The 10,296-nt window shown below is 58.0% G+C and overlaps 4 protein-coding genes across 4 annotated transcripts; 2 read left to right on the top strand and 2 right to left on the bottom strand.

Moving 5' to 3' along the window:
• Positions 1 to 163: 163 nt before the first annotated feature.
• C8Q71DRAFT_799311 (Alpha/Beta hydrolase protein) lies at positions 164 to 1,491 on the bottom strand (the record flags this gene model as incomplete). Its single annotated transcript, XM_047925878.1, has 3 exons — positions 164 to 826; positions 857 to 1,223; positions 1,292 to 1,491. The coding sequence occupies 3 exons, from the start codon at positions 1,489 to 1,491 to the stop codon at positions 164 to 166; spliced, it is 1,230 nt and encodes a 409-aa protein (XP_047774113.1).
• Positions 1,492 to 2,359: 868 nt separating this feature from the next.
• Positions 2,360 to 5,217, bottom strand: C8Q71DRAFT_325107 (uncharacterized protein). Its single transcript, XM_047917826.1, has 2 exons — positions 4,573 to 5,217; positions 2,360 to 4,513 (listed from the first exon to the last, which is right to left on the bottom strand). The coding sequence occupies exons 1-2, from the start codon at positions 5,106 to 5,108 to the stop codon at positions 2,404 to 2,406; spliced, it is 2,646 nt and encodes an 881-aa protein (XP_047774112.1). The 5' UTR covers positions 5,109 to 5,217; the 3' UTR covers positions 2,360 to 2,403.
• A 78-nt stretch (positions 5,218 to 5,295) lies between these two features.
• C8Q71DRAFT_784821 (uncharacterized protein) lies at positions 5,296 to 6,866 on the top strand. Its single transcript, XM_047925052.1, has 5 exons — positions 5,296 to 5,542; positions 5,594 to 5,616; positions 5,663 to 6,115; positions 6,172 to 6,230; positions 6,296 to 6,866. Exons 2-5 carry the CDS (start codon positions 5,595 to 5,597, stop codon positions 6,596 to 6,598), a joined length of 837 nt encoding a protein of 278 aa, XP_047774111.1. The 5' UTR covers positions 5,296 to 5,542; position 5,594; the 3' UTR covers positions 6,599 to 6,866.
• A 760-nt stretch (positions 6,867 to 7,626) lies between these two features.
• Positions 7,627 to 9,737, top strand: C8Q71DRAFT_324619 (uncharacterized protein). Its single transcript, XM_047917825.1, has 5 exons — positions 7,627 to 7,649; positions 7,715 to 7,864; positions 7,921 to 8,229; positions 8,279 to 9,434; positions 9,489 to 9,737. The coding sequence occupies exons 3-5, from the start codon at positions 8,014 to 8,016 to the stop codon at positions 9,563 to 9,565; spliced, it is 1,449 nt and encodes a 482-aa protein (XP_047774110.1). The 5' UTR covers positions 7,627 to 7,649; positions 7,715 to 7,864; positions 7,921 to 8,013; the 3' UTR covers positions 9,566 to 9,737.
• The last annotated feature ends 559 nt before the right edge of the window (positions 9,738 to 10,296 follow it).

Raw genomic sequence — 10,296 nt, 5'->3', positions numbered from 1 at the left:
GGCTTTGCCCACAGCTGAATGAAACAGTGAGATGACTCTCCACACTTTGATCAATCCCACCTCGAGCAGTGAACGGGTCCGCATGCATGCAGGTCTGCATAATGTCGGGTATATACTCGTACTGCTACAAGACTCGAAGGTCGCATTCCGCAAGCTCCGTTGTTCACTTATCGCTCTCCCCGACCCAGTCCCCAATCGCAACCAACACCGCTTTATCCTCCGGCTCGTCAAACGGGAACAACAAATGGTCATGCACAGCACCCTTCGCCTCAAAGTACGTCACGCCCGCACTGCCCTCCCGAAGGTCGCGCACCATTCTATCCCTCAGCGTCCTCACCACATCCAACAACCGCTCCATATCCCCCACCTCGATGAACGTCCTCGGAAATCCCCTGAAGTCTGGATCCACGCACTTCGACGCCGGCGAGATCCACTCGTTCGTACTGGCCGCCTCGATCCCCAACGGGCCCGGATACGTCTGTGACGCAGCCCACAGTGGACCCTGAAACGGGTCCACCAGGTAATCATGCGTGCTCGTCGCGGTCGAGCTCTCCACGCCGGCGTGCGACGTCCCCAGGTCGCCCCACGGGCTGAGCAACACCAGGCTGTAGCTCGGCACCTCCGTCGGGCTCGGGAACTTGTTGGGCAGGCGCTCGTGCAACTCCTTGACGTTCTCGACGAGGTGCCGCGCGAGCGCGAGCGCGAGGTTCGCGCCCGCGCTGTCGCCGATCACGACGACGTCCTCCAGCGCGAAGCCGACGACGTGCAGCAAATGGTTCAGACCCGTGATCGCGTCAAGGAGGGCAGCAGGGAACGGGTTCCGCCCCTCCCACCCCGAGTCTGTCGGTGGGCCTACTAACGGAGAGATGTCCGTCAGACGGTACTCCACCGCGAGCGCACGTCGCGCGCGGGGGACGTGCTGAAGGTGCACGCGCGGGTGCTTGCCCATGAGGTAGTGCGGGTGCGCGGACGAGGACAGGAAACCCCCGCCGTGGAAGAAGAGGATGACGCGCTCGCCCGGCGCGGACGGGGCGTGCGGGTCGACGTCGGGGCTGGTGGTCTGCCAGTACCCCGGGATGCGCGCGGGCTGGACGTGTGCCTGGGCGGCGTAGTGCTTGACGCGGCCGATGATGAGCGTGGGGTCGGGCTCGAGCCAGAGGGCGTGGAAGTCGGCGCCGGGGAGGATGGCGTGGTGTGTCGGGCAGTGGATGATGTTGCCCGTTCTACATTTTTCGCGAACGGGGTGGGATGTTCAGCGGAGGAACGTGTGCGTGTGGTCCGTGGCACTCACTTCTCCGCGATAGGCCCGAACTCCGACCATTCCCTCAGAATAGGCAAGAACACGCGTTTGAATAGCGACCAGCTAGGATGCGGCCTCCTTGAGCGCGGCAGATTTGTGAGGGCAAGCCACGGCGTGCGGACGAACACCGTGAGCAGGCCCTGGTAGGCGAAGTAGATCGTGCGCCACGGCTGCGCGCGCCATTCATGCATCCCGCGGCTCGATCGGAGAGACGCGTTGCTCAGCGCGAAGGGAACGTGCCCGAACTTGGCCCCTCCCGCACGCTCGCGCAGACGTATATGAGCCTCCGCACCTACGCTCTCACACGCCGGATCACTCGCACGCGGAAGCTCATTTGCTCTGATTGGCGATATGTAATGGTGGCGTCTGCCAGTGGTTCTGTAAGTACCTTCATACCAGACTGCTAGTGCAACCCAAACATCATGCTCGTGGCGGCAATCAGCGTTGCTTATCATCCGTGTTGCAGTGAATTGCTAGCCCTGGATTCTGTGGCGCACAGGCGCCGGAAGACATGAAACTTGAGGCGTCGGAGGGTGCAGGGAAGATCCACCGTTCGTGGGATCTAGCGAGGCGGTCGCAGCAGGCGTTGTGGAGCGTCCGTCTTCGAATTCGATTCCGCGGCGGCCTGGCAGGACGATCGATCCAAGGACGATCAGCGTGATCGTGCCTCCTCCTCCTCGAAGGTTGGCCTGCCAGTGAGGACTCCGGGTGGACTCTCGAGCTCCTCCTACGGGCATTCTTGCGCGGGATCAATGTCGCTGCTGCGAGACTGAGGCAAATGATTTGCTTTGTCGGGATCGTCGCCCAATTGAATGACACTGCTGCAATGTTTGCTACTGAAGAGCATGTCGGAAATGGATCGAGGAAACGCAGACAGAATTACGGGTACGCTTGATCTTTTGTCAGTGAACAGAAGAAGAGGAATTGCATATGCGAGAGCAAGAAAACCAAGTCGAAATTCATGTAGTCGGTACATATCAGCCAATCACAGACGAGGAATACAAGACGATGTGTAGTAAGGATGACACGGACTATGCAAAGTACTGCGGACGTGGTATAACAAAGCAATCAGACGTAGGGCAGATGATACAAGATACCAAGACTTAGATGTTCTTCAAAGTGCTCCTCCTGCGCGGCGTCGCAACTGGAGAAGATGGATACGCAAACAAATTCAATACGTCGTCAGACGAGAGATCGTCGGCGGCGCATACGCCGCGAGAAGATCTGTCCTCTTCTTCAACTTCATCGTCCCTTTCTTCGCGAGCAGGCTGACCGTGTTTCTTCGAAGACTGGACAGGACGCACACGCGACAACGATTGTGCGGTAGTTTTGGGAACCCTCCCCTTTTTCTCGGGATGCAGGCATATCGCCTTCGGCACCGCGTCACCAACCAGAGTCGACGATCTGCTCATTTTGCGGCCTCGCGGCTGAGCCTTATGGCCCGCAGCGGTGCCTGCCATAGGACGCCCAGGCCGCCGCTCGTCTTCCTCACCCGCGCTGGCCTGCTCTTCCGGCTTCTCGGCCTCATAACTGCGTGGGGGGCTCCGCCGCCGGGCGCGCTTCTTGTTCTGGCTGAGCCCAGGGAAGTCCTCAAACTCGGAGCTCGCCAACGTCTCCTCATCATCACGGGCATCGCGATCGCCGGCCGGACTCGCAACCAACGTAGGCGTCGACTGGCGAGACGTGCGCGACCCTGAGGACGTCGCTGCCGGCGCGGAAGGACGTGGCCTGCGCTCGGCCTGAGGCTTCTTCTTCGTGGACTGCGAGCGCAGCTTGCGGGGGGCGTGCAGGTCGATCGCGGGGAGCGGCTTCGGGTGGTGGAGTTTCCTCCGCTTGGGGGCAGGTTCCACGACGGGGGACTTCTGCACCCACGAGCCGACCATCTCCTCCCAGACCCATTCGCCCGACAGCGCTTGCGATGTCGACGTGCTCGCTTGAGGGGCACCGGTGTTCGTAATCGCGCCTGTCTCCGCACCGGCGCTGAAGCAGCGCGCCTCCGCACCTTCGACCCTCCCGACGAGCTCCTCCCTCAGCGCATGCAGGTCCTCCCCCGCCTCCGCACCGCGCCTCGGCAGGAACGGGTACGCGCCGCCCAGCCCACCTGTCAGGATGACGTCCTCGATCTGCCGTAGGGCGTTGCCCCATAGGCTCGCCTCGAGCAAGTACAGCCTATGCGCGCGCAACGAGCGAGCGTACCGTCGGAGCACCTGCATCGCTTCTGTCTGGGTGAGGCGCGGCACAGGCGGAGGCGTAGGTTGGGGTGTGGTGTCGTCCTCGGAGGGTGCACGCGAGAGTGCGAGAGGGAAGTCAAAGGGGCTTGTTGCCTCTGGAGGTTCAGGGACCGTGAGGAGGTGGCCAACGAGGGAGCCATACGTCTCCGTGATGGGTGAACAACAGCGGAGGAAAGCAGCGACGGCTTCCTGGTCGCAAGAAGGCAGAGTAGACAACGCAGGGCTGGCCAAGCAATAGGTCGCCAAGCAGATGAGGCCGTCTGCAGCACGAGGCCGTTTGGTCGAGCCAGGCTCTGGCCCAAGTTGGAGTCCGGTCTTCGATACGTGCAGTAAGAAGTCCACTGTCTGGTGGATAGCTTCTTCATGTGCGCGAACTGCGTCCGGGTTCCCGCCCTCTGCTTGTGAGGCTCTGGCAACGAGATGGTCCAGGGCCGACTTGATCCATTTAGCGAGTCGGGGCCTCAGCTTGTCCTCGAGGGGCTCTGGGACAAGGGATTTCCTCTTCGAGCGCCTTCGTGCCTGCAATTTGTCGGCATCTACAATATCGCCCGCCAGCCCAAAGCAGAGATGCAGGAAGGCTGGGAAGTCCTGCGCTCGCAAATCCCTCGCCAGTCGGGCGACCGGTTTTGACGTCCATGCATCGACACGACCGACCTGCGACTGTGATAATGCACCAATGAGCAAGGCGGTGAAGGTCGAGTTGTCAAGGCGATGGTAGTTCGCGCTCGAGCGATAGTCTCGGGAGCAGCATGTTGCACGGAGAGTCGTTAGGTAGTTGCTATGAGCGGGATGTAGGAGCGGGCATGTCGCGCTTCCCGACACGGATGATCGGATGGATTCGAGGAGAAGGGCGTGTAGGATGTTGTGTGATTCGGTAGTCAGGTTGTGGGAAAGACATACTTCGAGGAGGGCGGTCAAGATTGTGGGATAATGGGGGCAAGTCTCGAGGACAAGAGTGAGAGCATGCGAAATAACAGTGTGACTAAGGAATAGTATCAGTAGTTTGCCACGAGCTGTGTTTACCACAAAAGGAGGGCGTACCTTCGATAGTGAAGAGGAACAGCTTCGTAGAGTTCCTCCTGGGTGTCGGCAGCGATGTTTGCATACAATTCTTCGAGTTCGTCCTCAGCTTCGTCTTGACGAGCAGCAATCTCGGCTTGTACTTGCTCCCCAATGATGGAAGCACACATCGCTGCCAGAGACCTAATGCGCAGCGTGTCGTTCCGGGGACCCGTAGAGTCGGTGCCGAGGGCAGCCTGTACGACGCTTCGAAACGCATCGCGCACCTCGTAAATCTTCCGTGAGAGTTGCACGTTTTCGAGACTGGTTCGGTCGAAATGTATACGCGACCCGAGACTCTCGGGCGGTTGCAGAATAGCGAGAGGGGGCGCGTCGTAGTCTGTGGACGCGGTTCGTGATGGTGGACGCGAGTGATATGAGTATGTAACAGAGACGTGGGGTCTCTTGTAAGACCTCGGTGAGGAGAATTCTGCTAGAGCTGTGCATTTGGCACGCAACGGCCTGAACAGGCGGTTGATGCGCGAGGTCGTGAGGTGGGTGCCGTTATGTGTAGACATAGGGCTTTCCGGGACAACGGTAGCGTGCCAGGTAGATTCAAGATACTGAGTAGATAAGCAGTTGAGAGTAGAGGGGAAAGGGAGGTAGCGCACGCGCGAGATCGCGACGTGGGCAGCCAGCGACGACCTCCGCCAAGCCACGGTTCGAGTCCACAGATCTGAGATCTCGTGATCGTGTTTGTGCCACGTGCGCTGCCCGAGTTGTACGGACTCGGCGATGTGCGCTCTGCCCGAGTCTTCGTGCACCTCCGGACACGGTGACCTCCCAGTACAGTACAGTCTCTCACCAGGACGCTTCGGTGCGATCCAACCTTAACGGCGCTCAGTCATGCTGACTTTTCCTGGCGTCATGGCCGAGCAAGTACGCCGACCTCTGTGTCAGCCCAGCGTCGACGTTCCCAGGCAAGTATAAAGCATGAGAATTGCATTCGCAGGTGCAGTCAGTCAGTGCACATCTTCAACATCACCCAGCTCAAACCAGCCAGAATGACGGGGAAAATTTGGTTCAGTGAGTTCGTCATAAAGCTTCCAGACGTCGTTGCTTACACTGTCAGTAACTGGATCGTCGACCGGCTTCGGACGACTCGTGACGGAGACCGCCCTTGGGCATGGTGATAAGGTGGCGGCGACACTCAGGAAGCCAGAGATGCTCTCAGGACTGTCGTCGAAGTATTCTTCTTCGCAGCTCCTCGTCCTCAAGCTTGACGTCACCAAATCCGACGAAGTCAAGCAAGCTTTCAGCGCCGCGCATGCTCACTTCGGGCGTATCGACGTCGTTTTCAACAACGCGGGGAGCATCGTCCTTGGGTCCGTGGAGGGAACTCCAGACGTCATGGCCCGCAACCTCTTCGAACTGAACCTCTGGGGTGCAGTGAACGTTACCTCGACGGCCGTTCATTACTTCCGCGAGTTCAACAAGCCCGCCGGCGGACATTTGATACAGAACTCGTCGCTCTGTGGCATATCGGGCTTTCCCCGCACTGGGTTCTACTGCGGCACGAAGCACGGTGAGTAGATGCAATCGTAATCGCCGGGCGATGTAGTCAACTTACCGCGGTTGCAGCGATGGAGGGCATAACCGAGGCTCTCGCCGCAGAAGTCGACCCGAGTTGGAATATAAAGGTCAGCACAGCTGTCGCACTTCTTGCCCATGTTTAGCACGTTTCCTCATGTTGCTTTGCGTGCAGGTTACGCTCCTCGAACCCGGTTCATTTTACACTGGCGGTCATGGTAGGGGAGACCTCGCCCCGCCGCACCCTGCCTACAAACAGCCCGACATGAGCAAGATGCTGAGCGGCGAGGGCATGTCAGACCCCGTCAAGGGCGTAGAGATCATCTACCGACTGGCTTCGCTGCCCAACCCACCGCTCCATCTCCCGCTGGGTCCTGATGCGGTCGCGACGTTCAACGACAAGGCGAAAAGATTGCTCGAGGCGACGGAGGCATACGCGTCGTGGTCAGAGGGACTGGAGCTCGAGCCGAAGCTGTAGGCCTTTGCATTCCGTACGCTCCTTGTCGTCTTCTGTTCATCAACTCGGAGGGATGTTTCGCCCTTTTTCAATGTGCGACCGACTCAGAGCACCGCACCGCCACCTGGGGTCTATGCCGGCACTCGTACGAACAACTCAGCTGTTGCCTCGGTCTATTGGAAGTACGTTGTTCATCGCTGGATATCCAGTCCACGTTACAGATTCCCTGACGGGCGAGGGTTGTCCCCATCATTGCTGGCATGCCTGCAGTCGTGGCATCAGACCGGGCTTTGGTGAGATAACTTTTTATTTGAGCTCGGACTGACCGCCGGATGAGCACAGTTGCATGTAACGGACGACGCTGTGCTAGTGAAATCGGCGTTGGCAAATCTTGGGTTAGAAATCTTTATGTGGCGCCCAGCCGGCTCTAAACCTCCCTGAACAGTATATCTCTTCAGGCAAGTGTGTTCTTCTCGAATGTAAGAGTCGTTGAGGCTCATGGGTGTTCTGTTTCATTTTTTTCTATCCTTGCGGGCCCGGGCTGCCGCACGTTGCGTGCACAGCCATTTAAAGAGCCAAACAAATCTGAGCGAAGAGTCAAGGCCGAAAACCCGCCATGCTACTACCAGGCTGGCTCTCAGGCCTCATCCTGGACGATGGCCACGGCGGCGTTACTTGGTCCCATTACCGGCGGTCCACGAGCCTGCTGCTAGTTGCATTCTCCCGCCTGCGTGCGCCACCAACATGAACTCCAATATTCGCATCCGATTGACCGTAAGGTAGTGAAGTAGACTCAGACCCTTGGCCAGCCTCGATCAATTTGATGTACAGTCAGGTTGTGCACAGCTACTTCAGCACAGCAACCCCAGAGGGTGTCAAACCCCGGCAACTGTAAACTGCTTCTTGAAACCAAGTGCGAGTATACTGCGTTCAACAATAACAGTGCGCCCGACTCCTACGGAAGCGGGCGGGCCTGGAAGTACTAGAGTCTGGATATCTGGGTCCGATTTCAAGCTGCTGTCTCAGGCGTTCTGCCCCCAAAACGTTGATCGCATAGCAGACATGGCTCGCGGTGAGTCCCCCCCCCCCCCATTGAGCTCGAATGTGTAACGCGTCATGTCAACATTGATCAACCAGTGCGTAATGTTGCCTCGCTCGACGCTGCTTCTGCGACGCGCCCCTACAACGTGACCAAGTCTCAGACATGCCCCACAACGCCGGCAGCGAAGTCTGGCGTATGTCACGGCTGGACTGTACATCACTGTTCGGCGGTTCTGCAAACACGGAGTAAGTACCATATAGTCATGCTCGACGTCAATTGAATTGCGACACTTTCAATGCAGCATTGATACGGTGAGAAGTGCCTGACGGCCACACAGACCCGACAAGTAAACCTCGCGCCGACTTGGACCCGATGAGCAACTAAGACAAGAGCCATGTTCCACAATACAACGTTCCGGATGCTAATCGCCCTTGTCGCGTCGACCATCCTGATGCCTACAACGACCTTTACCTGGGCACTCAGTAGGGGCGCAGCTCAAGGACATTGCTGTCGTTACGATGTGGGTTCGTACTTTCCGAGTCGCCGAGAATCGTACTCGTCAAAAGAGGTCAAGGCAGTATACTCGAGGGATATGGCAGGTTGTGAAGAGGTGGGAGTAGTCACGCATCATTGAGCGATATTAATCAACCATTGGACAGCGTGGCGGCTGTACGCTTGACCCTATTGCCTCCGCCGCAACATCCCAACTCAAACATAAGTCAGACCTTCCTCACAAAGCAACTGAGCTCGGTGAATCGAGCGACCCGGAAGATGGGCCCTGCGGTCGCGTAGCAGTCACAGAACTCTTAGGAGGTATGCACAGTGGAGATCGAGTGCACCAGATCGCATCTGTGGATTGTTTCCAGGTCCTGTGCGTTGTGCCCTTGAACAGGCCATGCCTCGCCGTTCAACCGTTTAAATCACTCGCCATAGAATGCTGGCAAGGTGCGCTTCTCCCCGATCATTTGTCTCGTACGCACTTTTCACTCTATCCTACCGTTTTCACTATGGGTGCCACTTCTCCGTTGCCCTCGTGCACCGTCCTCTCCCACCCGACGCACCCAACCGGGGCCCGTCCTCAATTGCCAACGACTCTTACGACCGTGTCGTGCCCTCATGCACTCCCAACCATATCATCGATGCGTTCATCTCGCAAACCAAATGCCAAAATGCTCCGCCCGCTGCCCACGCCCCCAAGGCCAAACAGCGCGGACACAGACTCACGGAGGCGCGACCAAGGGAACTCGCACCCGCGCTTGCCGTCTGCTTCATCCGCGCATTCCGTCGCCGACGGCTCCTACTCTCCCCGCTTGCGCCCCCTTCCTCGTCCTGAGGGCGACCCATCGGGCCCGAAGCCCGCGCGGAGGCCCCTTCCGACGCCTGCACTAGCGGATACTGCGTCTTCCAGCTCAATGGACCTGCCAAGCCGTTCAGCGTCCTTGTCCAGCAATCGTTCTGTATCGACAACGTCGCTGACCACGGATTCCGCTCCGTCGTCTCGCCCGCTTACACCGTCGAACCCGGCGGAGACGCACGATCACGCGATAGTCGTGCCGCCGGACGACATGGAGTGCATGGGGATGCGCGGGCTCCTCAGTCACGGCATGGGTATGTTCCGCGATGGCGACGAGGATGGCTACAACCAGAGACTCATGCTGGCGGCGGCGCTCGCAATCAGGGCGCACGACATGGTGAAGCAGGAAGTCGCATGGAAGGCATTCGTGTCGAAGAAAAGCAGTACGCCGGTGTTGGTCACTAGGTCTGCCCTGGAAATGATATGTCCGACTCGGGATGGTATTCAACTGCGGCTCACGAGTGACTGTCCTGGTCCTATACTCGTGTTCATTTGCTGATGAGGACCGCTATCAGACTTTGACGACCCAACCCCACGCATGTTAGGCGAGATCCTGACGTCCGGCACTTTGGCAACGGGGTTTTTCTTTTGATTGCCCACATAGACACCCATAGATAGTTCAACCTTCGCAGCTGTATTCCTAGATTTTCTCTCTCTCCAATCAGCCTTTGATTGTAGCATTCTCACATTCATTGTCATTCACTGCCCGCTATAACTTATGTCGTGCATCTCACCAGAGTCTTGTTCCTGCATTTCTTATACGTGCCAAACTCGGACTACGGGATTTTCACTGGAGGGTGTATATTGTATTCTTTGCTCGTATAATTACCCAAACAAACATTCGCTGTCGCTATTCAATAAACCTACATGATATATTATGCTCATCCGGGAACAGAAAGCGATGGTGCATCAAAACACCTCTCGGTCCACATGGGATGTCTTCCCTTGACCCGGAAGTTTTCATCGAGAGCTGCTCAATAACGTCTAGAGCTCGAGCATGGCGAGCTGCCAGCCGCGAGACCATAATAAGCTTCTCGACAACTACCATGTACGCCAAGTTCTCGAACCCTGAACGTTTGAACACGCTCTTCGAGCGTCGAGCGCGATCTCTGCTCAATTGTGCAGTGCAACTTGGGCCTCATGGTCGTGACTCCCCAGCAGCCGGTCCTTCCTTCATCGACCCTCGCACACGAATAGGGGCCTACGCATTTACCTGCGCCACCGCATCGTGTCTGCGCAACGCAAAGGCCCTCGGCGAGGTGAGACGAAGTGGGGAACATCAGAAGCTTACCTGAGTGCGCGGTTCAGGGAAGCAGGAACGGT

The sequence above is a fragment of the Rhodofomes roseus genome, assembly GCF_022264815.1.
Source record: "Rhodofomes roseus strain CIRM-BRFM 1785 chromosome Unknown C8Q71scaffold_29, whole genome shotgun sequence".
In the NCBI taxonomy this organism is placed as follows: domain Eukaryota; kingdom Fungi; phylum Basidiomycota; class Agaricomycetes; order Polyporales; family Fomitopsidaceae; genus Rhodofomes; species Rhodofomes roseus.
Note: the sequence above shows the minus strand (reverse complement) of the source record. Positions and strands in the feature narration are given on the sequence as shown.

Bases quoted from the DNA above. Each gene is read 5' to 3' on its own strand.
- C8Q71DRAFT_324619 (XM_047917825.1), top strand. From the start codon at position 8,014: ATGTTCCACAATACAACGTTCCGGATGCTAATCGCCCTTGTCGCGTCG. The intron at 8,230-8,278 runs GTGGGAGTAGTC...ACCATTGGACAG, and splicing joins ATATGGCAGGTTGTGAAGAG to CGTGGCGGCTGTACGCTTGA. The intron at 9,435-9,488 runs GTGACTGTCCTG...GACCGCTATCAG, and splicing joins TATTCAACTGCGGCTCACGA to ACTTTGACGACCCAACCCCA.
- C8Q71DRAFT_784821 (XM_047925052.1), top strand. From the start codon at position 5,595: ATGACGGGGAAAATTTGGTTCA. The intron at 5,617-5,662 runs GTGAGTTCGTCA...TTACACTGTCAG, and splicing joins GACGGGGAAAATTTGGTTCA to TAACTGGATCGTCGACCGGC. The intron at 6,231-6,295 runs GTCAGCACAGCT...CTTTGCGTGCAG, and splicing joins ACCCGAGTTGGAATATAAAG to GTTACGCTCCTCGAACCCGG.
- C8Q71DRAFT_325107 (XM_047917826.1), bottom strand. From the start codon at position 5,108: ATGTCTACACATAACGGCACCCACCTCACGACCTCGCGCATCAACCGC. The intron at 4,514-4,572 runs GTACGCCCTCCT...ACTATTCCTTAG, and splicing joins GTTCCTCTTCACTATCGAAG to TCACACTGTTATTTCGCATG.